General features: G+C 46.8%; 1 protein-coding gene across 1 annotated transcript in view; it reads left to right on the top strand.

The window, feature by feature from the left end:
- The window catches only part of LOC103761550 (cytochrome P450 3A29), a 14,706-nt gene extending 2,336 nt beyond the window's left edge, over positions 1 to 12,370 (top strand). Inside the window, exons 3-14 of the mRNA XM_029957832.1 lie at positions 637 to 780; positions 2,104 to 2,156; positions 3,250 to 3,349; positions 3,774 to 3,887; positions 4,434 to 4,522; positions 5,104 to 5,252; positions 5,646 to 5,773; positions 6,124 to 6,208; positions 7,184 to 7,344; positions 7,557 to 7,783; positions 9,237 to 9,399; positions 11,315 to 12,370. Coding sequence (XP_029813692.1) covers positions 637 to 780; positions 2,104 to 2,156; positions 3,250 to 3,349; positions 3,774 to 3,887; positions 4,434 to 4,522; positions 5,104 to 5,252; positions 5,646 to 5,773; positions 6,124 to 6,208; positions 7,184 to 7,344; positions 7,557 to 7,783; positions 9,237 to 9,399; positions 11,315 to 11,410 — 1,509 coding nt within the window. The 3' untranslated portion in view covers positions 11,411 to 12,370. The remainder of the gene's footprint in view (positions 1 to 636; positions 781 to 2,103; positions 2,157 to 3,249; positions 3,350 to 3,773; positions 3,888 to 4,433; positions 4,523 to 5,103; positions 5,253 to 5,645; positions 5,774 to 6,123; positions 6,209 to 7,183; positions 7,345 to 7,556; positions 7,784 to 9,236; positions 9,400 to 11,314) is intronic.
- The last annotated feature ends 15,512 nt before the right edge of the window (positions 12,371 to 27,882 follow it).

Raw genomic sequence — 27,882 nt, 5'->3', positions numbered from 1 at the left:
TTTTATTTTTTTTTTCTTTTTACTTTTCTCAAGGAGAAGTAACTTCCGGGTGTTTCAGGGGCCGGGGAGTCCTTGGGCTGTGCCAGCTGGGAGCAGGGCAGGGCGATGCCGGCGCTGCTGCCGGCAGAACACCCCCGTTAAGTAGTTAATGTTGGCAAAACTTCGGCTTATGTGGCTCGGGGGAGCTGTAGTGAGCTATACAGGCAAAAACTTAATTTTGCTGCGGTAATTTATGTCCCTGCTGTGCTGCTGTGGCTCGACCACCTGAGCATCGCAGGAGGTCTTTGCAAAGACAAACACAAGGGCAGGTCTCAGCCCGAGAATTTAAACGCTCTGAGACCTCTCCTCGGCCACCCGAGATGCAGTTGTCTGATCTGGGCAACTAAAAGTGCCCCTGAATAAAGACCTGAGGTGTCCATGTACACCAGTTTGGCAGGGCTGGGATGCAGCTCCTTTCAGCTCATCTCTTCTATCAAAATGTACCCTGAATTATCTTGTACCCCAAATTACCTGGTACCCCAAGTGATGCTGCATTTATTCAAAGAGTATCTTCAGCAGGGCTGCTGCTGCTGGTCCATAATTTCAGCTTTCTCCGAGTGACAGGAACCAGTTATTTAAGCAGTTCACTGTGCTCAGGATGAAGAATCTTTTCATTGCATAAATGCATCTCGCTTTTTGCTTGGCAGCTATGGGATATGGCCCTACCGGACCTTCAAGAAGCTGGGAATTCCCGGTCCACGGCCTCTGCCCTTTCTGGGAACTTTCCTGGAGTACCGGCACGTGAGTACCAGCAGCTGCTACTCTATAGCTGCCTGAGGTTCTTCTTGTGGATGGTGCTGTTTTTCCCGTTCTTTGAACATCTCTTTCCTCTGCCCCTGCTTCAGCTGGTTGCAAATGATGCTTTTAGGTAGGAAGCTCTTTGGACACACAGAGAACATAAAAAGTCAGGCTGACCTGAAGGATGTGTGGTGTATTTTAAAACTACTTTGTAATTTAAATTATTAGTTTCTCCCTGTGTTTCTGCCTGCTCTTGAGCAGCTCAAGTTCTGTTAGAAACAAAATAAAAAAATATTGGAGAGATGCCTAAGGCTGCTATTTCTGAGAACTGCCTGTTTCTTTGTCCTTTTTGTCATCAACATGAAGAGGCTGAATTAGCCCCAGCAATGCCTTATCCAGCCACTTGCTGTTGGGCCAGCCTGAGACTAAGCCAGACAAATATTTGTTTTTTCTGTTTCTCCATCTTTCTCCCTTTGTGCAAAAAACTCTCCATCCAAATTATAGAATTTAGCACAAGAGGGATCTTGAGCTGTGCCAAGGGACGTTTAGGTTGGATATTAGGAAGAAATTTTTTGCAAAGAGGGTAATCAGACATTGGGATGGGCTGCCCAGGGAGGTGGTGGATTCACTGTCCCTGGAGGTTTTTAAGATGAGACTGGATGTGGCACTTAGTGCCATGGTCTGGGAACCACAGCAGTGTTGGATCAAGGGTTGGACTTCAAGATCTCGGAGGTCTTTTCCAACTCAGGTGATTCTATGATTCTGTGATGCTAAATAGATTTTTAGGTGAAACTCAAATATTTTTGACTAATCAGATAACTAGGTAGTAGCTGATCTCAGGTAACTGCTAATGCAGATCAAATGTATTGGCTTCAGTAAAAACCCTAATGGAAACAAAACAAAAAAGCCATGTTCACTCCAGTTCAGGAATTGCAGTGGAAGATCATATGAGGACAAGGCAGTAGCAGCTCTCACTTGTTGAGCTGAAGGTGAAAGGACACCCTGGGATCTGGTTCTGCCTCCTAACTCTGCTCACACTAAAACAGTGTACCTTGTCATACCTTGTCTTCGTTACATTTTTGGATCAGGTTGGCTGGTAGAAGTTGATAGTGCTTTTTTTATTCTTTTTTCTCTCTACTCTCTTTTTTCTCTCCAGTGCAAATGTCCCTTAGGCATCTACATGATGCTTAAGAGCAACTGTGCACCTCCCAACCTCAACCTCTGCCGCTTACAATGGGTCTGTGGGATGCCCTGTGCTGCCAACTGTGACCTGCTTTAATCACTTTTTACTGGCAAACTGTTCATTTTTGCTTTCTTCTTTTCCAGGGAGTCCACCATTTTGATCAGGTGTGCTTTGAAAAGTATGGAAAAATCTGGGGGTGAGTTTCTGCAGAACAAAACTACCTGAATGGAAAAAGGGACATTGCCATCGTGTCACTCAGCACTGTAATTCCAGCAGTGGCAGCTTGGGAAAATCCAGGTTCACCACTGGGAAAGTCTCCACCCATCTCTCCAAGGCTTCTCTCCTGCTGGGATTTCAGTGTGGTGCGGAGCTGGGATGATGATGGCCAGTTAGGGGGGTGATTTGTTTGCATAAGCTTTGAAAATAACCTCCACTGCTTGGTGTCAAACTGAGCCTCCTGCCTTTGAAGCTGCTGCTCTGTCTGTCTGGAGCAGGAAGCGAGCTGCAGGCTGCCACAGGGTTTTTCATCTTGCTCCCTGCTTCTCCCAGAGCTGGGGCACAAGCTACCTTTCAACCTGCTTCCTCTCTCCCTGCACAGCACTGGTGTTGTGCAGAGGCCTCTTATCATGCTTCTGTTGAGAACCTCTCAAACTGAAGCAAAATTCCTGTGCCAAAAAAAAAAAAATCCTGAGAGGCTTCATGAAACCTGACGCATTTTTTTCGAGAGATTAAATGTTCTCAAGCTTCTTGAAGATGGCAGCTTCCCTCAGCTGTGGCCCAAGGCTCCCTGCCCTTTAGCCCACACCATGACTTTTAAGTTCTTCTGTCGCTATTGATTGGAAAATGGAGGAGACAGAGGAGTTTTTCACCAATCAGTGCCTCGTAGGCCAGGCAGGAAGTCTCTTTACCCCACAGGTAGGCTGTTCAGCGTGGATTTACTGTTTCCAGCTATCAGGAGCAGAAACAGAGCTCAGACAGCCCAAGTGCAGGGGATCAGCACTGTGGCAAAGGCTGCCTTTTATCTAAACCCATGCCGCTTTGTCAACTCTTTAGTACCACAGACAACTGCTAGAAATGCTCATGCTGTCCATGTTTGGCACTTTCTTTCCCTTTCTCCTGTTTTACTACATAATAAAACAGTTCCAGCCTCATCCTTTTGGTGGTTTAGTCAGAGGGGACTCAGCTGGCCCAAACCCTTTGTGCTGTGGCTCTGGCCACAGACAGAACAGGCTGCTTCTGCTCCAGCTGACCATGAGCAATGGACTGACTGTGGGTTTCTCGTGGCTTAGGTTTTATGATGGCAGGCAGCCTGTGCTGGCTGTTTTGGACCCCATCCTCATCAAAAACATCCTGGTGAAAGAGTGCTACTCCATTTTTACCAATCGCCGGGTAGGTACCTAGTCCCTACTGCTTTGCTCTCCAGTACAGAGCACATGCAGCAAGAAGGGGATTTCTTCATGGTTTCTGTTCTCCTCTGAGCCCTTCAGTAAGTACTGCTGTCTGATGTGCCCCAGTTTATTGATGGTACCAACATCCAAACTCTGCTAGGGAGGTGTGTGGGCCACTCTGGCTGGGACATTGGGCCATCAGCCTGGATGTACCAGAGGGCTGATGGTAATTTATGACTATTACACTCTTATTTCCATTTCTGTTGTTTGCTGGTTGAGGTAGAGCTCACATGACTTTGGGGGCCAAGTGAACAATCCATAGTGGGTTTTTCTTTGCATTTCTGTCATGTGGAAGGGGGCTGTAAAGCTTCACCTGTTTCCCTGTATAACCATGTCCCTTCTGCTGCAACATTCCCCCTGTGCAGAACTTTGGTCTGAACGGGCTCTTGGAGTCGGCCCTCAACGTGGCTGCAGATGAGCAGTGGAAGAGGATTCGTACAGTGCTGTCTCCAACCTTCACCAGTGGGAAGCTGAAGGAGGTAAAGCACAGGCCACTGGTACTTTGCACCAATAGCTGGAGGAGGACTGGGCCATTTCACCTCCGACAGGGAAGTCGCCCTGTTTGTCAGGACCACATCCATGAACACCTGCATTGTTGGTACAGTTCAGCAATGCAGTGTCTGTCTGCCATCGTGGGGATGGAGTCAGGAGAAGGCGATGGGGGATGAAACAGCTCACAAGGCTGTTGGCCCTATGGCCTGTATTTTCATCTTGCTAAGCACATCACTCAGTCCGTGGTTGTCCATTTTCCATGCACTCAGGAGCCATGTTCAATCCCTACTGGAGTGGATGCTTAGCTGGAATGGGAGCTGTGTGTGGATTTTGGGAGAAGAGCCTTGCTCAGTCATGGTAGATGAGCTCTGTGGACAGATTGTTAAAATGAGAGAAAGCAATGTCTGAGACCTGGAAATAAGACCTCCCCAAGCCAGGCTTGGCGAGTGGCAGGTGGCAGGGTGGAATCACCCAGCCTTGTTTGGTGGCAGGGAAAGAGTCAACAGTGCTTTCTGCTTTGGTTTGTGTTTCAGATGTTCCATATCATTAATCACTATGGTGAAAAATTAGTGAAAAACATTGAGAAGAAAGTGGCTAATGATGAATTCGTGACCGCAAAGGAGTGAGTAACTGTGTGGGGCTGACAGGAAAGGGTTTGTGTTCAGTGTGGGGAAGGGGTTGTTTTGGAGGGTCTTTTCCATGCTGCAACGTAGATCCCTTGTGAGCTATGGAGGCAAACTCCACAGCAGTCATGGGCATGGCATGTTTCCCAGCAGTGGGCTTGCTGTGCTCTGCTCTGCTCAAGGGGGTAGCTGTGCTCTGTCCCCTGATTCATTTTACTGGAGATGCATTTTGAGGAAGGAGCAGGGACTGTTCCAGAAGCTGTGCAAGATGTGGTATTTTTGTATGTCATTTTTGCAATCTCTTTTACAGATGGAAGTCAGAATATAGTCTTTGTTACCCCAGACTGCAGTTCAGTGTTTTCCAACTGCAGCTTAGGTTTTTGAAGCTGAGAAAAATTGGGGAATGAATGCAACTGGGGAAAACTTGGGAAAGTATAATGATGGTTATTGCCAGATTAGGACAGACCTACTATGTTTGCATCAAGAGAGATTCCCTCCCACAATGATTGTTCCTAGATGAGCTCTTATTTACTACTGTGGTTGGGTTCATCTCATTCGCTCTCACTTCTTCTCTACTCAGCATTTTTGGAGCCTACAGCATGGATGTGGTGGCCAGCACTTCTTTCAGTGTCAATGTTGACTCCATGGGCAACCCCAATGACCCCTTTGTCACCAACATTAAGAAATTTCTCGAGTTCAGTTTCCTGAGTCCTCTGTTCATGCTCTTAGGTATGACACACCTCATCTCATACAGCCCTGAATCAATGTCAAAGGTGGTGACCATCTGTGTTTCCTGGTAGCTCCCTTAGTAGCTTTGAGTCCTCTTTGCCACATGGGAGATGCTCAGCACTTTGCAGGATTAGATTTACCCTAGCACATCTGCAGAATTATTTCCCCAGGGAAACCACAGTCAGGATTTGTACAGACCATGTGGGACTTTGCAGCATCCTCCTGAAATCAGAGACCCTGTTTGCAGAGGCACGATGGAGAGCAGCTCTGTCACAGAGCAATTTTTTGGGTCAGGGTCCAGATTTACCCTTCTCTTTTCTACGCTTTGTGCCAGTTTTGAGTTTCTTGGGGCCCTTTTGAGCTCAAATGTGTTGTTCTCTTCTTTCCTTTTAGTGTTGTTCCCCTTTGTTATCCCTGTGCTGGAAAAGATGAAGGTGACTCTGTTACCCTCAGACGTCATGAACTTCTTTAAGGATGTCTTCATAAAAATGAAGAAGGAACGGGAAAAGGGCAGCAGCACGGTGAGTCCAGCCCAGGCGACCTCTTCTCTTCAGGAGAAGTGTGTTGTCCTGAGTGCAAGAGGGACCTGGTGGCACCTTCAGAATCTGATGTGTATCACCTGCTCTCCAAAAGAACTCATGGCTCACCAATCCTGAGGAGAGGCAGAACCATGCCCTGCCTGGGTATCCCAAGGGGAGAAACTGTCTGTGTTCATAGAGGGTCTCTAGTCCGGACCTCATCGTGCACTAAAGCCATGAACTGCCACTGGGGGGCCGTGCCTGGAGCAGATGTCTCAGCAAGAGACTTGTGCCGGACAAGATTTGCTTTCTCCTCACCCATATCTTCTCTGACTGCCTCTGTCTCTCTCCAGGACCGGGTTGATTTCCTGCAGCTCATGATTGAATCCCAGAACTCGCAGGATGGCTCCAAGTCTGCTGAGGCCGACTGGGACAAAAGTATGTCTTCAGATCTGTCCTCCTCTCAACAGAAAGCAGTAGTTCCTTACTGGGTTGAAGGAGGGAAGCAGGGAGAGGATTTTAGTCGTTAATCCCGTGCAAAATTCAAGGTCTCGGTAGTGGGGCCATAATGATGTTTATTGCGAATCAGCCTATTTTCCTTATATCCCATTTCCTGGAATAAATCCTGAGGTGTGTTTGTGCAACAAAGGGTAAAAAGAGTGAGTATTTCCTTACTCCCATTTCTTATATTGTCTTCTCTGAAGGCCAGCAATGTTGGCTGTGTTTCAAAAAGCACGCAAAGCACATATGTTGTGTGTACCTTGCTCATCTGTCAGCTCATCTCTGTCCCCCATCCTGGGTAAACTGTTAAATTAAGAAATAATGACTCAGCCAAGTATAGTCCCAGTCCATCAACCTCAGTCAAGTCAGGATGCTTGTAAATTTTGAGGTGCCAGGACAGGGTGTTTGTAAGGACACCCTGCACTGCAGGCTGCATCCTGTCGGTGCTTGAACCCTGCTGCAGTGCCAGCATTAAATCCTGGGTTCTGCTTATTACCACTGCCACATTATGCTCAGGGCTACTAATCCCATGGCAGTGCAAGGCTCACCTCATGGCTTAGAGGAGATGCTGGACATCTCTTCCTCTCTATCTTTTCCTGGCATGTGCTCCTATATTTTTTTTTTTTGGCCTAGGAGCATTGTCCTAGAAGATAGCAGAGTCTTTCTGAATCAGGCCTCAGGCTGCACATACCTTGGTTCTGCTCTTAAAGAAAGCAAGGTAACACTGCTGATCTTGACGGCAGTTCTCTGGCTCTACAACTGCCAGATCCACCCCTTTGTGGTACCAGAGGGTAAGCTGGAAATTTCCTTTAGGAGTAGCATTACCTAGATTGGTAGGTGGGATCCTGAATTCCCAAGGGTTAGTTACTGTTGTTTTCAGCTTCGTGTATGTGCTTTTATGCCTTTTTTCAGCATTAAGTGATGAAGAGATTCTGGCCCAGGCTCTTATCTTTGTCTTTGCTGGTTATGAGACCACCAGCTCCACCCTCAGCTACATAGCCTACAACCTGGCCATCCACCCTGACGTGCAGCAGCGGCTCCAGGATGAAGTGGATGCATACCTGCCCAACAAGGTAAAGGAGGGTGGGAAGATGCTGGGGTTGTCCCTACCAATGCCTTGCAAACCCTGAGCCAAAAGCCAGGTTTGAAACAAAGCAGAGTGGCTGGGGTGCTGGCACTGAGATTTCCCCTCCCCTGGTCTCTGATACCTGAAGTGGAAGCACTGTGGGGGTGTTGGGGTGGGAGTTGGAGTCCTGTGCTCACAGCTGCCCCAATCCCCTCCCAGGCCACTCCCACGTACGACGCCATCACACAGATGGAGTACCTCGACATGGTGGTGAACGAATCCATCCGGCTCTACCCCGCTGGGGGCCGACTCGAGAGGGTCTGCAAGCAGACGGTGGAGATCAGTGGTGTGACTATTCCAAAGGACGTGGTGGTCATGATCCCAGCCTTTGTGCTGCACCGTGACCCGCAGTACTGGCCAGATCCCGATGAGTTCAGGCCTGAGAGGTGAGGGCTGGACAGGGGGAATAGCTGCGTGCTCAACCTCAGCCCTGGGAGTGGAAATGGCAGCAAAAGTGGGGAATGTATGATTATAACATTTAAATTAGGCATTTATCATTGTCTGACATCTAGTCCCAGCATTACCGTGAGGGGAGTTTTATGATCTACATCCATAAACTGTGCATGGAATTTAATTAACTGCATTGAAGGGAGCAACAGTGAGAGCAGCTCCCAGCAGCTGTAACACTGAGGGGTTTATGGCCAGATATTAAAGCAAGAGTCATTGGGTGACTGGCACAATGCCCTGCAAATCAGCAGTGAAAGGGCAAAGATGGGTAGGAAATAAAACTTAATTTTTAATTCAAGTTATGAAGCAATCTTTGCTTAGGAGCTCTGTCAGACCCTGCAAAATGAGGCAATAGCCCAAGGCAGATCTGGGAGACCCTGGGCCTGCTAGTCTTCAGGTGGCCACAAAGACATTGAGAGTTAGTCCAGAGAGAGCAGGACCAGACCTTGTGCCCTTTTACCAGGAGCTGTAATACCGCTGAAAGCTAGTTCTGATGTGGGGATGTGGTGACCTTTGGGACAAAATGTGGCAGCAGTATCAGGTGGGTGCTGCTGAAGTCACCTGTGGAACCTATGGTCACCTTGTGTTGAATTCAGGAGGAAACACCCAGATGGGAGTACGCTGGCAATGGACAGGCTACACCAGTTGCTCCAATAGCTCCATCCTTATTCCAGTTGACAAACTGCATGGGTGGGTGGACAGGAGCTCTTTAGGGATCACTTGCCTTGCTGGGAGTTCATCAGAGCGATGTGCTGGTGGCTCAGTAGCGAAATACTTCACTACTGACTTAGCGTGGCTGAGGTTTGTACCTGGACCTCATGCACTGGGAATGAAAAGCCTCCTGGCATGAAAACTAACTGATCCCTAAGAAGTATTACTGAAAATGCTCGGTGGCAAATTTCTCAGTGAAGCTGATTGTTCTTCCCTGTTTCTCATGATGAGGAGAGGAATGGCTGGCACGTCTCAAAAGCAACCCTGCCTTTAGTCACGCAGGGGGAGAACGTCTTTGTGTTCGCTCAGTCCTTTGATCTGCAGGGAAGCCGTGAAGCTGTAGACCTGTGTGTTTTAGGGTTTGAAATCTGGGTTCGGTTTTGGAGCTGAGAGGGAGTTCTGAGAAAAAGAGTAGTTATGAAATCCATTAGCATATTTCAGGTATTCCCTGGTCACCTGATGCACTTGGAGTTGCACAACCGACTCCGAGCAGTGGGATAAAAGCAGAGGCATAAGGTATCTATAGAGACAGAAATAAGGGACTTAGCTGGATTCTTCTAATATGCACAGAAACACAAAAAGCTTTTGCCTTCCCAGACCCCTCATCACTTCAGATCTGGAAGCTGACACATCCTGGAACAGTAGCTCATGCTAACTTGGTTTTTTTTTGGTTGTAATCAGGTTCAGTAAAGAGAACAAAGAGAGTCTTGACCCCTACACCTTCCTGCCATTCGGGGCTGGCCCCAGGAACTGCATAGGAATGAGGTTTGCTCTCCTTGTTGTAAAAGTGGCTGTGGTCGTCCTGTTGCAAAACTTCTTCTTCAGAACCTGCAGAGACACACCGGTGAGGATATGGGATGATGTGTTTCATTATCTGCCCTTTACTCCCACTGAGATGGTCCTACAGTTATATGGGAAAAACTGTTAAAATCTTCTCAGTTAATTTTAAGTGGTTCACCACAAGTTACTGATACTTTTTTTTTTTAAGCCTCTACAGAAACATATTTAATGTTGGTGGGATATTTTAGACTGAAATCCTTGAAGTCTTCTGCCTCTCTTTGGGTGCACCTGAGCTGTGGGGTGCTCGCTCAGCTTAGGGAGACCCTGCTCCAGAGAGCAGGAAGGGACTGTCCCCCCAGCCCACACCAAAGCTATGCTTTGCAACACAAACATGGCATGGTGAGGCATCCCAAGACACCAAAATTTGTCTCTTATGGGCCACCAGGCAGCCCTAAAGGATAACAATTTTCAAGCAAGCACAATTTGAGCTCAGTTTGAATTGGCGACCCTCTCCCTCTTTGAGGCAATGCAGGATCCCACTGGGTTTTGGCTTTGCCTGGGATCCCAGTGAATGCTGCATGCAGTACTGATGGGACAGGCCTTGCAAGCTGGGGCTGTTTGACATAAGATAAATGCAGTAGCTGTTGGAAATGATGTGTCAAGCCAGCCCTCCTGAGAGCACAGCAGCTCCCTCAGAGGCAGGTAGCACGATGATGTTGGTTTCCAGCCCAGCCCAGCTCTTACACTGGCTGCTGCAAAAGGCTGTGCCATTAATGTGTTTTGTTGGGAAATCAGAGCAGAGGGGCCAGCAAGTGCATTCAAAGGACATTTGTTGTAAGAAACAGAGAAATCTTATTAAATTATTACTTGGCACGGGTGCTCAGCTGGAATCTCTGCAGATTCAGATTGCAGCTCAACTAGTAACCTGGAGGTGAAAGACTGTAATAGTCCATTAACAATGCAGTGACCTATCCACCCTCCCCCAAGTCTAATGACATTTTTCTAGTCCTCTGCAATCCATAAAATTGATTCTTTTTATAACTGCCTTTAATTAAAAGGAGACAAGTTAAATATGTATTGTATTATTGGTGCCCATAGGTTTATGGGGCTCTTTCAGCCCTTTTTTCTGCAGAAGATGTCATGTACATCAGATCAGAGTGGGAGGAAAAAATTCATGCTGGAACATCCCTTTGGAATATGTACATGGAAGCTGCAGCCTCCTCTCACTTCTCCACTGATGGCACATTGGGCTCCAAGCCACATTGCTTAAATTTCCTGAAACAAAGCTCACTGGGATATGGGGATTTGAATGTAGCTTGTCAGGCTGAGTGTATCACCCTTGTCCTGATGGGGTGTGGGAGAGCTCGGATATGAGCAGCATCCATTAGGGGATGATTTAAAACACTCTCCTTTCCCCTGCAAAGTGAGTCCCTCCAACACCCACTTTAGATGTTGTTAATGAGATTTCCAGCCTACCCCATGAAAACCTTTTCGTGTGAGGATGCTTTTTCTTTGGTACTTGGTCTGAGCAGCAATCTTAGTTTTGTTTTTCCTGGAGAGCTCATTGCTCCTCCAGCTCCCATTATGATGTAGTTTCCCTTAGTGCTGACACACTTTGGCATTAAACAAAATGGCACCGTGTGCCCCTCCTTGGCTGCAGCTCCCTGCATGGGTTTTGGCTGCCGCTCCCTCCACGTGCAGCCTGTTGATCAGTGCACTGAGCTCTTTGTCCCACACCATGTGAAGGCCAGAATTCAGTAACCAGTTTATTCAAGAGCTGAGGGCTATTAAACACCAGCTGGTAGCTGTTTTGCATGAGCAACAGTGATAGTCCTGCTGTAAGCACACCTGTAATTTAGGAAGTGCACTGAAAACGAGTGGCAGCCGGGATGTATGTGGGCTGTAGGGCTCCTGTTGTTGTCGTGTCTGTCATTTTTCCCAGCTTACGTGGCTGTTTTGGTTTTTTCCTCCTCCTCAAGATCCCACTGGTTCTGGACTCGAAAGGTTTCATGCAGCCAAAGAAGCCCATCGTCCTGAAGATGGTCCCCAGAGGCCAGGCTGACCTGAAGAAGTGAAAGAGGCAGGAAAAGAGCAAGAAGCACTTACTTGATGGTGTCTCCTCTAACTCTTGAGAGGAGCCCAGGCTGATGTGTGCTCTGCAGGAATGTCAGAGGTGCTGTCCCCCATTTCACAGGGGTTTGGCCCAGCATAATTACTTGAGCATTATCCTAATGAACATGAGCCCCAGGCCCCGCTACCCCCAATCACAATACGCATTTTGCAAGACCCTTTGCACTTGAGTTATTTGGGCATTTTTTTTCTCTCTCTCTGAAGAGGCACTTTCCTAAGCAATTTGATTCCAGACACTGTCAGTCTCTTCTGGCAGTGTAATTTAAATCAAGATAGGGAGAACAAATTGCACATAGTTAAGTAATGCTGCCATTGCTCCTGTTCCCACTGCCTGCTGGGTAACTCTGTGTGTCTTCTGGTTTTATTCTCTTGGGAATGCAGAATTGTCCAGGGCTATTTCCTCAGCTCTGTGCTATGACCCTGACAAGTGTTAAAATGGTCACATCCTTGCAGAACTGAATGCCTGCAGCAAAATTTCTGATGCTGATTTATTTAGATTTTTGTATGATTTTAGATGGCTTTTGTGTGATTTCAAGTGCAGATGATTTAACTGGAGGAGCCCAGAGAGAAGCAGTTACCCCTGATGTCTAGAGATTGGCAGAGTGGGAGAGGAGTGTCCCACATGTGTTTCCTGATTGTTTGCTTATTGTACCCTGGGCATGCAGCCATCACCCATGGAAAGGATTGTCAACACAGGCACTGTCCATACTGTTATCATGACATCTTTTACTCTGGTTTATATCAGGCCATTGTAAGACCAACTTAACTGAATTAATAATGATGCAGGGTGCAGCACCGAGAGCCAGACTTTGTCTCCTTTTATGGATTCTAAAAGACCTGTATGCTGACATTTGGTATTATTCCTCCAGAAACTGCAATAAAAAGCTCACTTACCTCTTCTGTAACCAGTTGATGCCAATCTCTGCTTCTGTGCTTTCTCCATACACAAGTGACTCCATCTGAAGGTCTTATAAGTCTTTGACCAGGTGACAATGTCCCGTCACCTCTCCCAGCTGGATTCTTCACTTCTTGGGTGGGATCCTCAAAAATCCATGCTACAGAGTGGATATAGAAGTTCTCTTTTGCGTTTCATTCTTCTGCTGTCACCTTTTGGCACCACAAATCAGTGAGGACGTGGTCTTGCTAGTCTCAACCAGGCATTTGTCTCTCTGTGAGAATGGGGGAATTTGATTCCAGCATCTGCTCCGTGCTGCAGAGCATGTGACTTCATACAGTGTTCAAAGAGCTCTCTGCTCTCTCCTAAACACCTCATGCACCTGCTCTGCCTGTAGCTTCCACAGGAGGATGTCTTCTGTTTCCAAGCTGTCAGATTTCAGCACTGGGTGAAGTACTTGCATGTGTATATATATCCAGCCCACTCACTACCATAGATAATGCTGCTTGGATTCCTGGGAGATGAAAACTCGTTATGTCCTGAGTGAATCCCTGTGTGTAACATCAGTACTAAGAGCTGCTTTTGGAGATGCAGAGTTTAAGGTACAACATTCCCAAAATGAACAGCTGAGCAGAGTCATTGATGGTGTGAAGCGATTCCTATTGTAAAATTTGGCTTAGGAACTTTATTCACTACATATCAGTTTTTATATTTTACATTCTTTTATGTAGAAATAGATTATGCATATTATATGTTCTTTTTATACTTACTTTCTATATTTTTTAGGAATTGAGTAGAAAATCTCAGAAAAGCTGTAATAACCTTTCTGCAGCAAATTAAATTCTCCAGTGAAAGACACCTTTGACTGGAAGTGTAAGGGAGGAGTGAAGCTGCTTCTCTAGAGAGTCCCCAGTGAGCTGGGTGAGAGGGTTAGAAAATTCCCAGCAGCTCGGGCAGCCATGGCTTCCCCTTTTGCCTTCGTAACCTGCAGCAGTGCAGCTCCCTTCTGCCACCAGCGTACAAAAGTGACAATTCATCTTTGTTTTGAGCTGTTGCTTTCCCCTTTTTTTTAAAGCTGTGGCAGAGTGTTTGTGACAGCACATCTCAGGGGAGAACGACACAGTGCAGAGGCAGCGGGACCCCTGGAGAACAAACAGCTGAAAAGTGCCTGCACCGTCACAGCGGTTCATGAAAAGGGGAACAGAAATCCTCGGGTCTCTGCCTGGAGAGGGGACTGAGGAGATGAGGGTGACAAAGCCACACACAGTGTCACAGGTCAGGGATGAATTAATAACCTTGCTGGGGCGAAGGCCGTAGCCTGCCCGGTGGCAGCGAGGGAAGAGTTTTGCCTCCTCGCCCCATGCCTGCGTTGGAATTAATCACTCACAAATGTCAACACTAAGGAAAACATCCTTCAGGATAATCTCTCTCACAAAGCTGCTTAACATTTTGGAAATACACAGTTCACTTGCAGGTGTCAAAGGATATCAGCCTCTCTCATGTCTGTTCAAAGGCATCTTCATCTGCTCCACCCCGTGCCAGTGAAGTGGGCAAACAGGCTGCTGTGCTGGGCAGCACTGCTGTGCCTGCAGAGGGACCAGCACAGCTCTGCCTCATCTCCAGACACCTGCACGGGAGTCTGGCAAGACACAAAGCAGTGCTGAGCTGTGCCAAATCCCACCTTTGTTTTGCTGAATTCAGTTGTGCTTAAGAGCAGAAAGCACACACCTTCATTGGTTCCCAGTTGTTCCAGGGGGGTTGCCAACAGATTTTGGCTTTGTGGGGCGGTTGGGTGGGACCTTGCAGTGGGGAAATGCTCTGATGCTGTGGGTTTTCCAGCAGGACTCTGTTTCTTGGGTTTATTCCAGACTGAGCAGCTGTCTGGGAGATGTTCTGTGTCAACACTTTCTGGTCCTATTTCCAGAGGTAACAAGCCTGCACTATTCGCCTGTAGCCAGGGGAAATAAAGCTGTGCTCTTCTGGGCCTCAGGTTCCCTGCACTTGTAATTTTTCTAAAATTATTTACAGTTAGGCAATAGTGAACTTTGATGGGTGTCCACTTTATGCCATGCTTTGACTCAGATCCCAGCAAGGTCACAGAGTGAGCAAATGGGTTTCCTTTTGGAGGACCCTAAAGCAGAAGTGCTTCAGGAGCTCATCTAACATGCTGACAGCTGGAAGCAAGTCCTCTACTCCCCCTAAAAAACATATAGGATTACTATAGGGCCCCGTGCATCAACTCCTTTGCTCTGTGTATCCCCCTCCTGTAGCACAGCGCTGCTGCCTAGTGCAAACACGCTTCAGCTCAGCACCAGCTCCTTCTGGAAGGACAGTCCACCGTCAAGTGGCATCACTCAAATCTGGCCTCACTCGCTCGTGTTTCAATTATTTAGGCTTCTTTCAAGCAAGAGCACCCATTTGCACTTAACAAGGTGCTCCCTCACTGAAGTGCTGTTGCTGCCGGGCTCTACATGTGCTCGAGTGCTTCTCTCTCGCTCCGTCCTCCCCCCGCCGCGAGCGGGAGGTCCCAGGGCCAGTCCCAGGTAGAGCAGTTGTGCCAGTCCCAATTTGCAAGACACTTGGAGCTTTCCTGACCCTGACCCAGGCTTGCATAGAGGTTGTCTGTATAATTGCTGCCGGCGCTGTACTGGACCCGCTGCTGAAGAGGCACAGACCCCCGGACGCCCGTATTGAGTGCTCGATTCGGTTAAAATCGATGGAATAATCAGCCCACGGAGTCTGCCCAGAGGTCAGGGAGCAGTGATTTTTTCCTGCAGCAACTTTGGTCCTGAGCTCTTGTTTTAGCGTGAAGATTGCAAGCCAAAGCACTTCAGCAGGTAGGTTATCAAAGGGTTGTGACTGCTGGTATTTAGCTGACAGGCTAATGTAACAAATGCATAACAAGGTCCCCTAAAATAGAGAGCTAAGTTCTTTGCAGTGCTTTTTTGTTAAAACAAGCAGGTGATGGACGTGGCGCAGGGTCGACTGGCATCCTGCAAGGCAAAATGCAGGAGAGCCTTGAAAAGGAGCCAACCAGTGTGGAGGAGGAGGAGGAGGATATCAGGAGAATGAGGTGCCAGACCATGGGACTGGACCAGGTGGGGATAACCCCTTTTTCTCGCCCTATTCCACCCCACAGCCCTAAATTTCATCCTCCCCAGCCTCTCCCCATCTGTCTTATGGAGGCACCTCAGTGTCTCCTCAGTTCCATGTGTGCCTGCAGCAGCCATTGGCAGAGGCAAAGGGCACAGCAGCGGGGGGACCCGTCTTTACCCCTCTCATCACTCCAGCACACGTCCAGGAGCAGCTGGACACACGACACACTGTGGACTGAATTTGCAGAGGCACTTTGATCTTCCATTTTTGAGCTCAGTGATTCAATCCCCCACAGAGCAAAGGTAAACGGCTGCGATGCTGCTTCGGCGGACTCGAGGTTTGGAGTCAAACAGCAGTCATTTAACCACACTTTTAAAGCTCCTATCATTTGAATGTCATATGTCAAACTGATGCTACTTCCACTGAAGGCAAATAGCTGTTTATTCCCCTCTCAGCTGGCCAGCAGCCTGACATTCATTACCGAAGCCTTGCAGCTGCCAGGGATTGAAGCTACCTGTAGGAGTGCGTCTATCAAAGCCTTCCACCTCATAAGGGTTATTCCCTCTAATACCGCCCATACATTTTGGCTCAGGCTCCTTTTACAGCTCCTGTAGGTCTGCAGTTGTTTTTCCCTGTGTCTGAACAAGGTCAGGCATTGGTTTTGCCCGTTCCCTCCAAAATTATGTTGCTAGCCCATTTTTCATGGCTTCTCCTGGGTTCAGGCTTGCTGTCACTGTGCACCAGCCCCTGAGGTTTATGATGTGAGTGTTCCTCTGCTTGATCTTACGGCTGTGGACAGCGACCAGCACACAGGACTGTGGCACTGGTGGCCCAGCTGTGGAATCTTGATGCAGCTTCAGCTCTCCTTGAGGCCAACACTGCAAATACTGTTCCTGGGACGTAAGCTCATGCGTGAAATACCTGATATTTTGCAGTTTATTAGGCGCTAAAATGTTCAATTGGCTGCAGAGGAGTTTACAGAATTAAAAAAAAAAAAAAAGGCAACAGAGATGATCAGATTAGTTTGCACTTAGACGTTGCCCTGAACGTCACTGAGCAATTTACACCTGTACGAGGAGTCTGCAGAGTTCTATTGAATCAGACCTGGAGCGTTTTACAGCCACTTTGCACAGACATAAATGATAGCATAAGGTGCAAAGGAAACAGCCAGCCCGACAATTACAGAGCGTCTTCACACGCCTTATTAATCCTCATTACAGCCCTCTGTGCTGAGACTCGGCACCTTCCCTTCCCCGACGAAGGCCAGGGAGGCTGTGAAGCCAATTTAGCCACCTGCCAAACCTGCAGCGTCTGACTGCTGCTATCGACGTGCCCTTGGTCCTGGGGAGCTGGATGCTCCTTGCCAGCACCTGAGATGCATCTTGCTAAATTACAGCGAGGGAGATCTTGTCCTACCAGGCTTCTGAGCAGCATGAGATGTTATGCTCAGCTATATATATATGTCTTTTTGTACACTTTTTCTCTTTTAGCTTACCTCTGTAGGTATCTCAGGAAAGTGGGATGATGTTCATCTAAAAGACCATGAGCCCTCTTCCTTGCCTGTGCTTACACACCCATGAAACAGGTCTGTGTGTGCATGCAGGATCACGAGCCTCAGGACAAGAGGAAATGGGTGAAAAAAAAGGATTATTCAGGTGCTCTTGGAGCAAGAGGCTGGAAGCACTGCCAGCATTTGTCTGAGCCGTGCCTGTGCACTCAGGTTAACGACCCAAAATACAGCTGCCAGCACCACCCTGTATCTACAGGCACATTTCACGAGTGGTGTGATTGTTTGCTGTAGCTCTCACATTTATGGCTGATACTGAAACTCCTTTAAAGAGAGCAGCTATCCACGTGTTTCTCAGCACTCCCAGAGCTCTCACCCCCTTCCCTGCTCAGAGCCCCTTGTTTAAAAGCCAGTGGACCTGAACTTTTCCCACTAAAGATGACAAGAAAGACCTGGAAACTGTTGAGGTAGGCAGGCAGGAGACAGCCTGAATAGTTAGACTGGTTGTACACAGTCACGAGATTAGCTGTCTAATGTCCTTTCTGGGAATCTTATTAATGTTTTCTTATTATTTCATAATAGATATAACCCATGTGCTAGTGCTGGCAGACTGTAATTGGGCCTTGCCAGGGAATTACTCATATTTTTCATTCTTGAAGGAATGAAGAGCGTATTCGGTTATGCTAACGACCTCATTTGTGTGGATTCCATTCACTTGATATGTCTCTCTCATGAAGGATTACAGCCAGAGCGATGATTTCTCACTCAAAGTAAACGCTGAGGTGTCTCACAGCAGATGCTCTCCCCTCCAGATGCTGAACGGGTGCCTCGCTGTGTTTGCCTCTCCTTTGGCAGCTGCAGACTCGCCCAAAGGTGGTTTTTTTTTTCTTTCAAGAACATGTTTTGCTGATGGTGATGCACATCTTTCCCTCTCGATGTCTCGGGGTGCTGCAGGAGACATGGAGCTCTTTGAAATGGAGCAGTGTTATTTATTGCTGCTTTATAAATCCTTTCTGCCTATTTAGTACCCCTTCTTTGGGCCCTGGGCTGTAGTGTCTACCCAAGTTCTTAGCTGAGGGACTTTTTAACTCTCCACAGGGCATAAATGATAGTTTCAGCTACGGAGACCCCTCCTGCCCATACTGACAATTACTCTCCTTTGTGTGTGTATCAAAGCACAGGCAACATACCCTTGTCAATAAACCCCTTTCTAATTCTTTTTTATCCTCCCCAGGGGAGTCCTTAGAGCCCCATGGAACCTCGAGCAGCCCTTTTAATTCCTCACACTTTGGTCCTGGCCGCTGCTTGGGGCCTGTTGTTGCAGCAGCTGTGAAAAAAGCTGTTCCCTAACGGAGCAGAGCCGTGGCTGCTGAATGACACAAAGCTTTACCTGCCCACGGGGACCCTGCTGCTGCTTCTGCAGCGTTATCAAAAATGTTCCCGTGCATTTGTTTGTAAAATGCCTTCATCCAGCCAGGAGAAACGTCCCTTGAAGTCAACTAACAAAATAAATAAATAACAGTCAAAGACAATACGGGGGAGGAAAAAAAAAAAGGTTCTAGAGGGAAATAAGTGATGGATTGAAAGAGATTCGAGGCGGTTGTGTCATACAGCCCTGTGCGTGATGTGACAGGAGAGTCCTCGCTGTGCTGCTTCCTGTCTTCTGCTTTGAATGAAGTCCTGAAAATGCTGATTTAAAAGGGTTGAAGAAACAAAATAAAATAGTCTGATGTGCACTGCGGAGGTTTTTTAGGCCTTCTGAACTTTTTTCGTTATATATCTGCTGGTGGCTGTGTCAAAATAAAGCTCCTCAACCAATAAATGGTGGAGCTACTGAAAGTTTTTTAGTGTTCATGAACAGATCCGAGCAAAGGGAAGAATCATTTCACTTTTCACATATAATAATATCAAACAACAGGAAACTTGACCTGGAATTTGTCTTTGCTTTCAAAAGGCATCCCTCAGCAGCCTGTAGAGAACAGAGGAAAATGCTGATTAATACCACTGTTAATGAAAATAAACACAGGCTAAAATTCTATTGCTTCTCAAAGCATCCAAGGATAGCAACAGATGCAATAAAGCAGAAATCCACTTTGACTGCCAAGGGATAATGTTTCCTACTTTGGACACAAGCCTGGGGGGGGGGTACATCACCCTTAGCAGAGCAGCCTGTAACCTTGAAGATTTCTTATGTTTGAAAAACCATCTCAAACCCAAATGGTCTCAAGGGCAGCTTCCCAGCTCCTGACCTGCATGGCACCTGGGTACTCTTCATGTTCAATGGAAATGTCCATTGGCTTTTTCCATCTGCCTATTTATCTCATCGATTTGACCGAAGAAATTATGGGATTGAAAGGAAATTAATAGTTGCCTGCCCAGCCAGCTCCTTGTTTTGATTCATTCCATTCTTGTCACTTTGAGCGAACTAAATAATTAATTGTGTTACCAAAAATAATTAGGGCTAATATCACACAGATCACACCACCCAGTTCTAGCAATAATGTTGGTAAGAACATCTAAATAACCTGATTTGTAATTATAGTCTGGCTGTTTAGCGACGTACAGGTTTGGGGCTTTCGCTCCAAATTTTGGCCAGCCACATTGATTAAATGAGAACTTTTTATAGCTGGTGTTCAAATTATCAAATACTTACCTAAAGCAATCCCATTGATCAAGTGTATCATTTGTAATACAAATGTTTTTATTAGGAGCTTTTGTTCAAGATAAATGAAGGATCAAATTAACTGGAGATTGGATTGAGTAGAAAATGCTGCAGCTGGATAATTTCGAGCACCGAGGCTGAACATTTCTTTCAGATGATGAGAAGTCATCAACTAAGTCTTAATATAAAATACACACACACAGAGGCACCACTGTATCGATTCCTCTCACTGCTATGGCACATTTTATCAAAATACATTTGGGTTTTGTAAAATAGGCTACAAACTCCTCACCTCACTGTGACCAAAGCAGGCTGAGGTTTTAGTGTGGCCAAAATTAGAGATGCTGTTGAAATACCAACATGCACTAAAACCCTCTTCCCACTTCCTCATTTTTTATGCCCATTCTGCTGCCTCTGTTACCATCCAGCAAAACTCTTTGTGCAGCTCTACTCTTAACCCACACCCCTCCTTTAATCCAGAACAGGGTAATAATTTTCCTCTTTTTAGGAAGGAAAACCACTAGAAGTGAGTCAGCATGAATATTTAACTATTCCAGCATTTGTGGTAGCACAGCAGGGCCTGGATGGGATTGAGAGTTTGTCCATAACCAGCCAGTGGAAAATGACCATGTGAGTGAAATGCTGTTAGTTCATATGTATATATGCATTTTAATACAGCCCAAATTAGGAAAACTATTTGGGATTACATGTTTTTGGCTGTCATGTAAAGCTGTAGATGTTAAGTGGTTGCTTTCTGAAATAACTCTCCCTTCTCTACATCCTGCTCCCAGAGCGACGTGTAAAGTGTTTGCTGATACAGGAATTACAGATGTTGGAGGAGCTGCTATAAACCCTCCCAATATTTACATCTCCTCCTAGAGGTTTCTCCGCAGGCTGACTTCACAGGGAGAGATTTTACAGGCATTCAGGATCCTTTTGAATGTGTCTCCAGAGGAATTTGTAATAATTGGAGGAAATCCCTTGAAGTCCATCAGATAAAATACACAGAGTTAGGAAGGGAGCACAGAGGTCAGTTAGTCCCTATGGACAAACTATTTTTGGCTTATTCAGGGACACAAAGCCAAGTTTCCAGCTCATGCTGAGCACTGGATTCATGAGCACCTCCAGATGCCCACAGCCTCAGCCCAGTTTTGCCTGGCTTACATGATGAAAATACATGTAATTCTCCTAAAACTGCTGGGTTTCTTCTGAATTTCAGGTAGAGAGGGAAATTCAGCTCTTATACCTGGACCTGACCACTCCTAATGCCCATTCCCAGTGCTCCTTTGAGGTGTCAGGCTGGTGGCAGCACAGCTTTTAGGGAGAATTATTACTTTATTCATTGCTTCAGTGAAAAAAGTAATGGGCCCAGGTGGAATTACAGGTGGCAATAAAAAACAAGAGACTTGTTTTTCTCCGATATCATTTGTGGCCACTTCAACTATAAGTATATATATATATTTATATAACAATGCAAGTGCTATATGTATGTAACGTGTATATATGACAGCTATGCAAAGAATTAACACCTACGTAGAGTGGTTGTGTTACATCTATATAGATTAGTTATGTTACATCTATAGTTTGGAGCTGCAATCTCTGGGTTGTTCTTCAGGCCTTGTATTTTGCTTTTATGCTGTGGCAATAATAGCTTTTTGGCTATTATTTTGGTTGTGGCCAATAACAGCTTATTGCCCACGTCGTAAGATTTAAAACCTGTGACCATTGCATTTGCTGAAGGAGACTTAAACCTCCCTTTGGAAAACTGTAAGGTATGTGCAAGGTGTGTTTTCTCCAGAAGAGCTACAGCCCTTGTAATAAAAACAAGCAAACAATCAAGTTTATGACTTATCTTTAAAGAGATGGGGAGTGAGAGGAAATTAACCCCTCTGTGCTGGAGCCAAGGCTGCAGCACAAGGACGTCACTGCCGTCTGCCCAGGAAAGTGAGGGGTGAAAGCAACAGAAGGTGTTGATAATGTGTAACTGGGTACAAGTCAAGCAACTTCATTTCTGGGGAACCCAGTGACTGAAAGCAGCACTAATGCTGATTAATCCCCCTCCATCTTTTTGTCTCCTAATTTTTCCCCACTCTGAGCTCTTTCTTCCTTCCAGCTGATTTCTGCTGTGTGTGTTTGTCAAGGCACCTCATGCTCCCCGCACAGAATACATGTAAAATCCTGCCTTTCCTGGCCTGTGTTACGGTTTATATCACTGTGTTTATCTCTGCTAATTCTAAAACAACCTAAGTAATTAATTTAATTACAACTTTAGTAATTTACCAGAAGAAAATCTAGATTTTTCATCAGGCTTTTGGGGTTGTTTTTGTTTCAGGTGAGATTTTGCAGCATTGCATCCCCGTTTGGTTCCCAGGGCTGGTCTCAGAGACAGGATCTGATGGGATATCTGCAGTCTCCCACCTTGTTTCTCAGTCTGGTCTCAGGTACAAGGGAAGTCCCATAAACTCAAAGAGAAGGTGAGTTCATGCTCCTTATAATTGTCTCGATTTCAGGAAAGGTGACCCAGATTGATTTCATCAGGAATTATGAGTTTGTCTTAGTAGATAATGTGATTTCAGGGGAGAAAAGCATGTTTAGGCTCAGAACTGACTCATGTTTGTCCACACAAACATTACAACAGCTCTTTGACTCTTTTCTGTGTTGGGAAATCCCAGTTAAACATGTCCTGCCTCTGTCTCCAGCATCTCCTGGAAAAGCCATGGAAGTGAGTCATGGGTTGCTTCATCCACCAAGACTGTTAGTGACTGCTGCTGTTGCAAACAGAGATTTCCCCATCTGGGGCAGCAGCTGGGCTGCTGGGTGTGGGTAGAACTGCCTGTGAAAGCAGAGGATGTCTGGGAGACAGGCTGATACAACACAGTCCCAGGCAGGAATGAAGCTGAGGATGGAGTTTGGCAGGGAAAGCTGAAAAGGAGAAAGTGTGCAGAAACTGCAGGAACTGATTTTTATCATGTTGTTTTCAAAAGGAGGGTGATATTTCTGGGGAAAGTGCCAGGATTTTCAGTACCTGGTTTTCTTTTCTGTTAGACAGGGCTGCCCAGTGGGCACAGTGGTGAGGTTTAATTGACTGGTTTTGAGAAAAAGTGTTCCCAGTTGCCAAAGAGGTCAGGCTGGATATGCTGGATAACAGCAGGCACTGCTCATCATCTGTGTTCACATGCAATAAGAATAATAATAGGAGAGCTAACAGCAGTTCCCCTTAGGATGGAACAATAAAAAAAATATGTGTTTTGGGACAAAATGTTTCTGACTTCTACCTGAGGTTATGGACAAGAGCTCCACCTGGTCAAAGAAACACAGTAAAACCATGGTCAACTGGTGTCAAGGAGGGGGTTGGGAGGGGGGAAAGCCTTTAGTTGCCCAAGAGGTTGTAAACTCTTGCACAGAGGAGCAGCATCTCAGAGGACTGAAGTCCCCCCAGTTTGTGTGGGAGGCAAAAGGACTTCACACTTGGTCCTTGCTGTCACGAGAAGCATCAGCTCAGTGCTGCTGAGGGTGATTTTACATCTGACTTCAGCTGGGGCAGGCTCAGGGATTTCCTCACTAAGCACCCACTTCGTCTGCTTTACTGAAAAAGTGTGCAAAGATTAAACATGACAAGGAATCTGTTTCCAAGACACTGATATTTTGGATGGATTAGAAAGTGTAAGTACCTTCCTTTCCCTGGAGACTGAGGCAGGCTGTCTCCTTCTCCGTGCTGGCCAGTACCGAGGAGCAGAACAGAAAATGGTATCACAACTGTCATGGCTTTTGGGATTTATTCCTCTGCTTTCCCTACAGACACCTTCAGTTCAAACTCCAATCCAAAACAAGTTCATCAGGTGTCATCTTCAGGATATCCATCTGCACCCCGGCAGTGTGAGTGTGAGAAATGACTCGTCGGGCAAAACTACAGCTGGCGTTTGCCTGTTCTGATCCATCTCCTGTCAGCACTCACACCCCTGTTGACAAGCTGAATTTCACCTTGATTTCTTCTTCCAGATAACACAGATTAACTGGGAGCTGTGTCATTTTTTTGTTTGCTTTGAAAGCCTGCAGAAGGAGTGATCTGACAGAGGATATACAGATGTTTGTCTGAGGAAATCCTGCCCACCTAGTCAGTGATTCAGCCCAGTGTGTTGCTGAGACACCAGAGGTACCAGTGACTCCTGTAAGACTTCGAGCACAGCAAATGTTAAAACACTTGTGTTATTATGCTGGTTTAATGCTATTTTCGTGTCTCCCCACCAGCATCTCCCCCAGGTTTACTGTCTCCATCTTCTCGCATTCAGCATGGCAAGGTTGGCTGAGATATTTCTTGAAGTGACTCCAGGAGGTCCCTGAGCATCTCTGTGGCTTTGTGTGCAAGGCAAGGACAGTCAGCCCCCATCTCAGGCAGGCAGGAGCAGAGCTGGTGGCTTCACATCCTGGAACAAAGCCATTTGTATTGTGCTGTATGCATTCATCAGTGAGGAGAGATCATCCCCCCTCACTCTATCCAGAGAAAGAGACGTAGGGAATGGAGGCTGTGATGAGATAAATGGTTTTTATGAGGTATAGACATTTTTAATTAGCTTCTGCAGACACTACCACACTGCTAATGAGCCCTTGCCAAGTTTCCTGTGATTCCTCTTTACTTTTTGTAACTCTGTAATAGTAACAATATAATCATTTTCTATAATAACCATGATAAAACCCAGATAATCCTTCTATAACTCCAGCATTAGCTTCGTCTAATTAAATCAGTTGGTGAAACATTCTCGGCCTAGGGATGGATAAATACAGCACAGCTCTGCTGCCTGATGAAAGGTATTCCCCATATCCTCCTGCCCCCAAAACAGTACAAATCCAGTGCAAGACAGGAATAGGGTTAAAAAGGCAAATGGTTGTGTTTGGATCTCAAATTACCCCATTGTTGCCAAAGCAGAGGTCAGAATGATACTGAAGCAGTAAATTTGGTCCCAAGGGAAGAGCCTTAACTGTGTTAGGTGGGCTGGTGGGCAGGCAGACCCCAAAGCAGGGAGCAGTTCCCAGATGGGTGGGGAGGTGTGAGAAGGGATGAGGGAAAGAAACATCACAGGAGACCTGCATTCATCTGTCCTTTGGAAGAAGGGGGGGTGTTTCTCAACGGTGCTGAGAAATGCAATTTAGGCAAATAGCTGGCAGCTCCCATGAGGAGTTTATCCAGCTTGTTTGTCTTCCACTGCTCTGCTCTGATTGATGTACCCCAGGTGGTGTCATACCTGCTTATTCTTTTCTTCTTTTTCTTTTAGTTTGGAGACAAGTTCTTCCATAATTACTCCTCTTTTAAGAATTTCACATGCAAAAGCACACACACATTGCACAGGAAGAGCCTCTCTGCACTTGAGCTGGGTGAATAACTGCAGACCCGCTGCCCTCCCTCCAGGATCCTGGGGATGGGGATCCTTTCATGATGCTGCCTGTAGATGAGAACCTTGCTTCTTACTTTCCTTACTCATCTTTATGCCCACAGAGTTTATTGTCAAGTGCAAGAAACTTACCCCTGGGCAGAGAAAGGCAGCAGCCACCCCCAGCAGTGCCACAGGCTGATTCCTGCCAGGATTCCTGAGTGGAGCTGTTGGAGAGCGAAGCCGTCCCGGGCAGTCCTGCCACACTTCATCATCCCACAATTTCCCAGTCAAATGAGATGGGGAGATAAACAGAGGTGAGTGAGCTTCCAAAATCATAATCCCACATTTCTAGGGTAGCAATTAATGCTACAACACGGACCAATTAATGAGGCAACTCCCAGCTCGGGACAGTGCAGCGGAGGAAGGTGAACTTGTAAAACAAACCCAGTCTCACTCACTGACAGCCTCACGTGTTCTCAAGCACCAGGATGTGTCTGTAGGTGGTTCAGGGTTATTTGTGATGACACATAGGACAAGGGGTGCTGGCTGCTGCCTCCTCCTTGCACTCCCCATGGGCCAGTGACCTTCTGCAGGGTTTTCAATGAGCATTTTGTACCCATTAGAAGCTGACAGTGATAGGGATGTTTTGTCTCTCCACCTTCTCCTACACCTCCACACGAGTCATTAAGCAACACTTCAACTCCTCTGCTTTGTGTCTCTGTCCCTTGTCACCTGTAATGGCTTCATTCATCAGTCTGCCCTTTCTTTTGGCTGTGTTTCAGTGTGTACTGTGGGTTTTTTGGTCTGAGTGGTGTGGTGCACTGATCTCTATGACCTGCCAGCACAAGGAACAGTAGCACAAGACAGTCTTTCATACCTTCTTCTTCCAGCTTTTCTTCTTTGCTTTGTGCTTCCACACCCAGACTTTCCTTGCTCTACTGTGACCTCCTCACCTCTGAGCATCTTCCCAGTGCCTTTGATTTAGTAACAGACCACCAGAAGAGCTTTAGAGGTTTTGGAGAGGATGTTCACATTCACCATTTTAAGGAAAGGACTAAGGAAAGGACATTCATGCAGAAGACAGTGAAATGTGTTGTGAAATGGATACAATGCCCTGAGAATGAAACTCCATTAAGAGACAGGAAAATTCCAACCTCACCAGCAAACCCTGACAGCGTTTGGACGTGTTCTGGTTCGTAGAACATCCAGATTTTACTGTTTGCAAATTGGGCTCTTAACTGAACCAGGTGCTGAACAAGTGCTTTCCACAGGTCACTGAGTCCAACTTTATTCTAAATAGCTCCAGCCCCAGGCCAAATTCACTCCTGAAATAAATGGACTCATCTCTCCCTTACAAAGCCACATGCCCTGGCATGGTGCATCTCCTGCAGTAGCCTGAGGCATCAGGAACCACACAGCAGGCTGGTTCCTCCGGCAGCTCTCCTGCAGGCACTGCGGCCACGCGCCGGCCCCGTGCAGGGTTACTGCCTTTCTGCTCCAGTTACTGCCTCAGTCTGTGAGAGCCTGCAGTGACAATGTGGTACTCGTGTTAAGGAGAGGGGAAAGGACAAGGGAAGCTGTCCTGGTTTAGCTGGGATAGAGTTAGTTTTCTTCCTAGTAGCTGGTACAGTGCTGTGCTTTGGGTTCAGCATGAGGATAACGTTGATGACACGCTGATGGCTTGGTTGTGGCTGAGCAGAACTCGCCCAGAGTCAAGGACTTTCAGTGCCTCATGCTCTGCCAGTGACAAGGTGCACAAAAAGTGGGAGGGAGAATGGCCAGGAGACCTGACCCAAACTGGCCAAAGGGATATTCCTACCACAGGGCATCACACTCAGTGTATAAACTGGGGGAGTTGGCTGGGAGTCACCAGTCACTGCTCAGGGACCATCAGTGGTTCCTCTTGCTGCTCAGAGGAAAAAAATAAAACATCAAAATTAAGTTGTTACTTCCTCCTTGCCCTGACAAAGGGGTGGCTGGGGTTACTCACTTTCCCAGTGCCCATTCTGAAGTGCTGGTCTCACATGCAGGCTGTCAGATCCAAACATGCTGTGGGAAAAAGGGTAGGAAAGATAACAAAACTTTTGTGTATAAGGCCTGAAATGGGCTTTTAGAATCTTCTGCTTCCTATCCAGGCACCAAACTTCAAGACACTCAAACCTCGACTAGGCAGGCCCTAAACTGTCAGGCAGTAATTTCCTCCTGCTGAGGATGGAAGAGGTTCTCCTGCATTGCCAGCATGGCTGGGTGAGGACAGACTGACCAGCCTCACCTGGGCTCTACACCCCACCCATGGGCCTAGAGCCCATTTAAGCTCATCCTGGTTCACTAGTCCTCTCCTGAGCTCAGCTGGAGATGTGCAAGTCTCCAGTGGCAGTGCAGCCATGCCTGACAATGGACCCTCATCATCCACCTCAGAAATGTGGCCTGGTAAGGCTTTGTTTTGCTGAAGTATTGACCTGGTGGGTTTGTGACTCGTGCTAAGTGTGAGCTTGTTGCAAGGGCTGCAGAGGGGCTGAGTGTCCAGGGAGGGATGGGGACAGCCCTGCCCCTGCCATCTGTGTCCCCTGCCCAGCCACAGCCCATGCCTGAGCACCTGCCCTGTGGTTGGGATAAGCTTTTCTCAGCTGCACAGGCTTCACACAGAACTGTGATTACATCAAAAACTCCATTCCTTCAGGAAATGATGCTTTTGGTTGTGAACAAGCGTGGGACCCTGTTGCCCCCAGGCAGGGGCACAGGAAGCAGTGCTTTTCCCTTCTTGCTGACAGAGATTCATCCTTTCCTATTTACTTCTGAACGTTTTTCATTGGCATGTTCTTATGATGCTTTAGGGCTGGAAACATCAGGAATATAAATCAGAGCTTGTCATTCACGGGCATCACATT

The sequence above is a fragment of the Manacus vitellinus genome, unplaced genomic scaffold (assembly GCF_001715985.3).
Source record: "Manacus vitellinus isolate BGI_N305 unplaced genomic scaffold, ASM171598v3 scaffold_12_pilon, whole genome shotgun sequence".
Classification (NCBI taxonomy): domain Eukaryota; kingdom Metazoa; phylum Chordata; class Aves; order Passeriformes; family Pipridae; genus Manacus; species Manacus vitellinus.
Note: the sequence above shows the minus strand (reverse complement) of the source record. Positions and strands in the feature narration are given on the sequence as shown.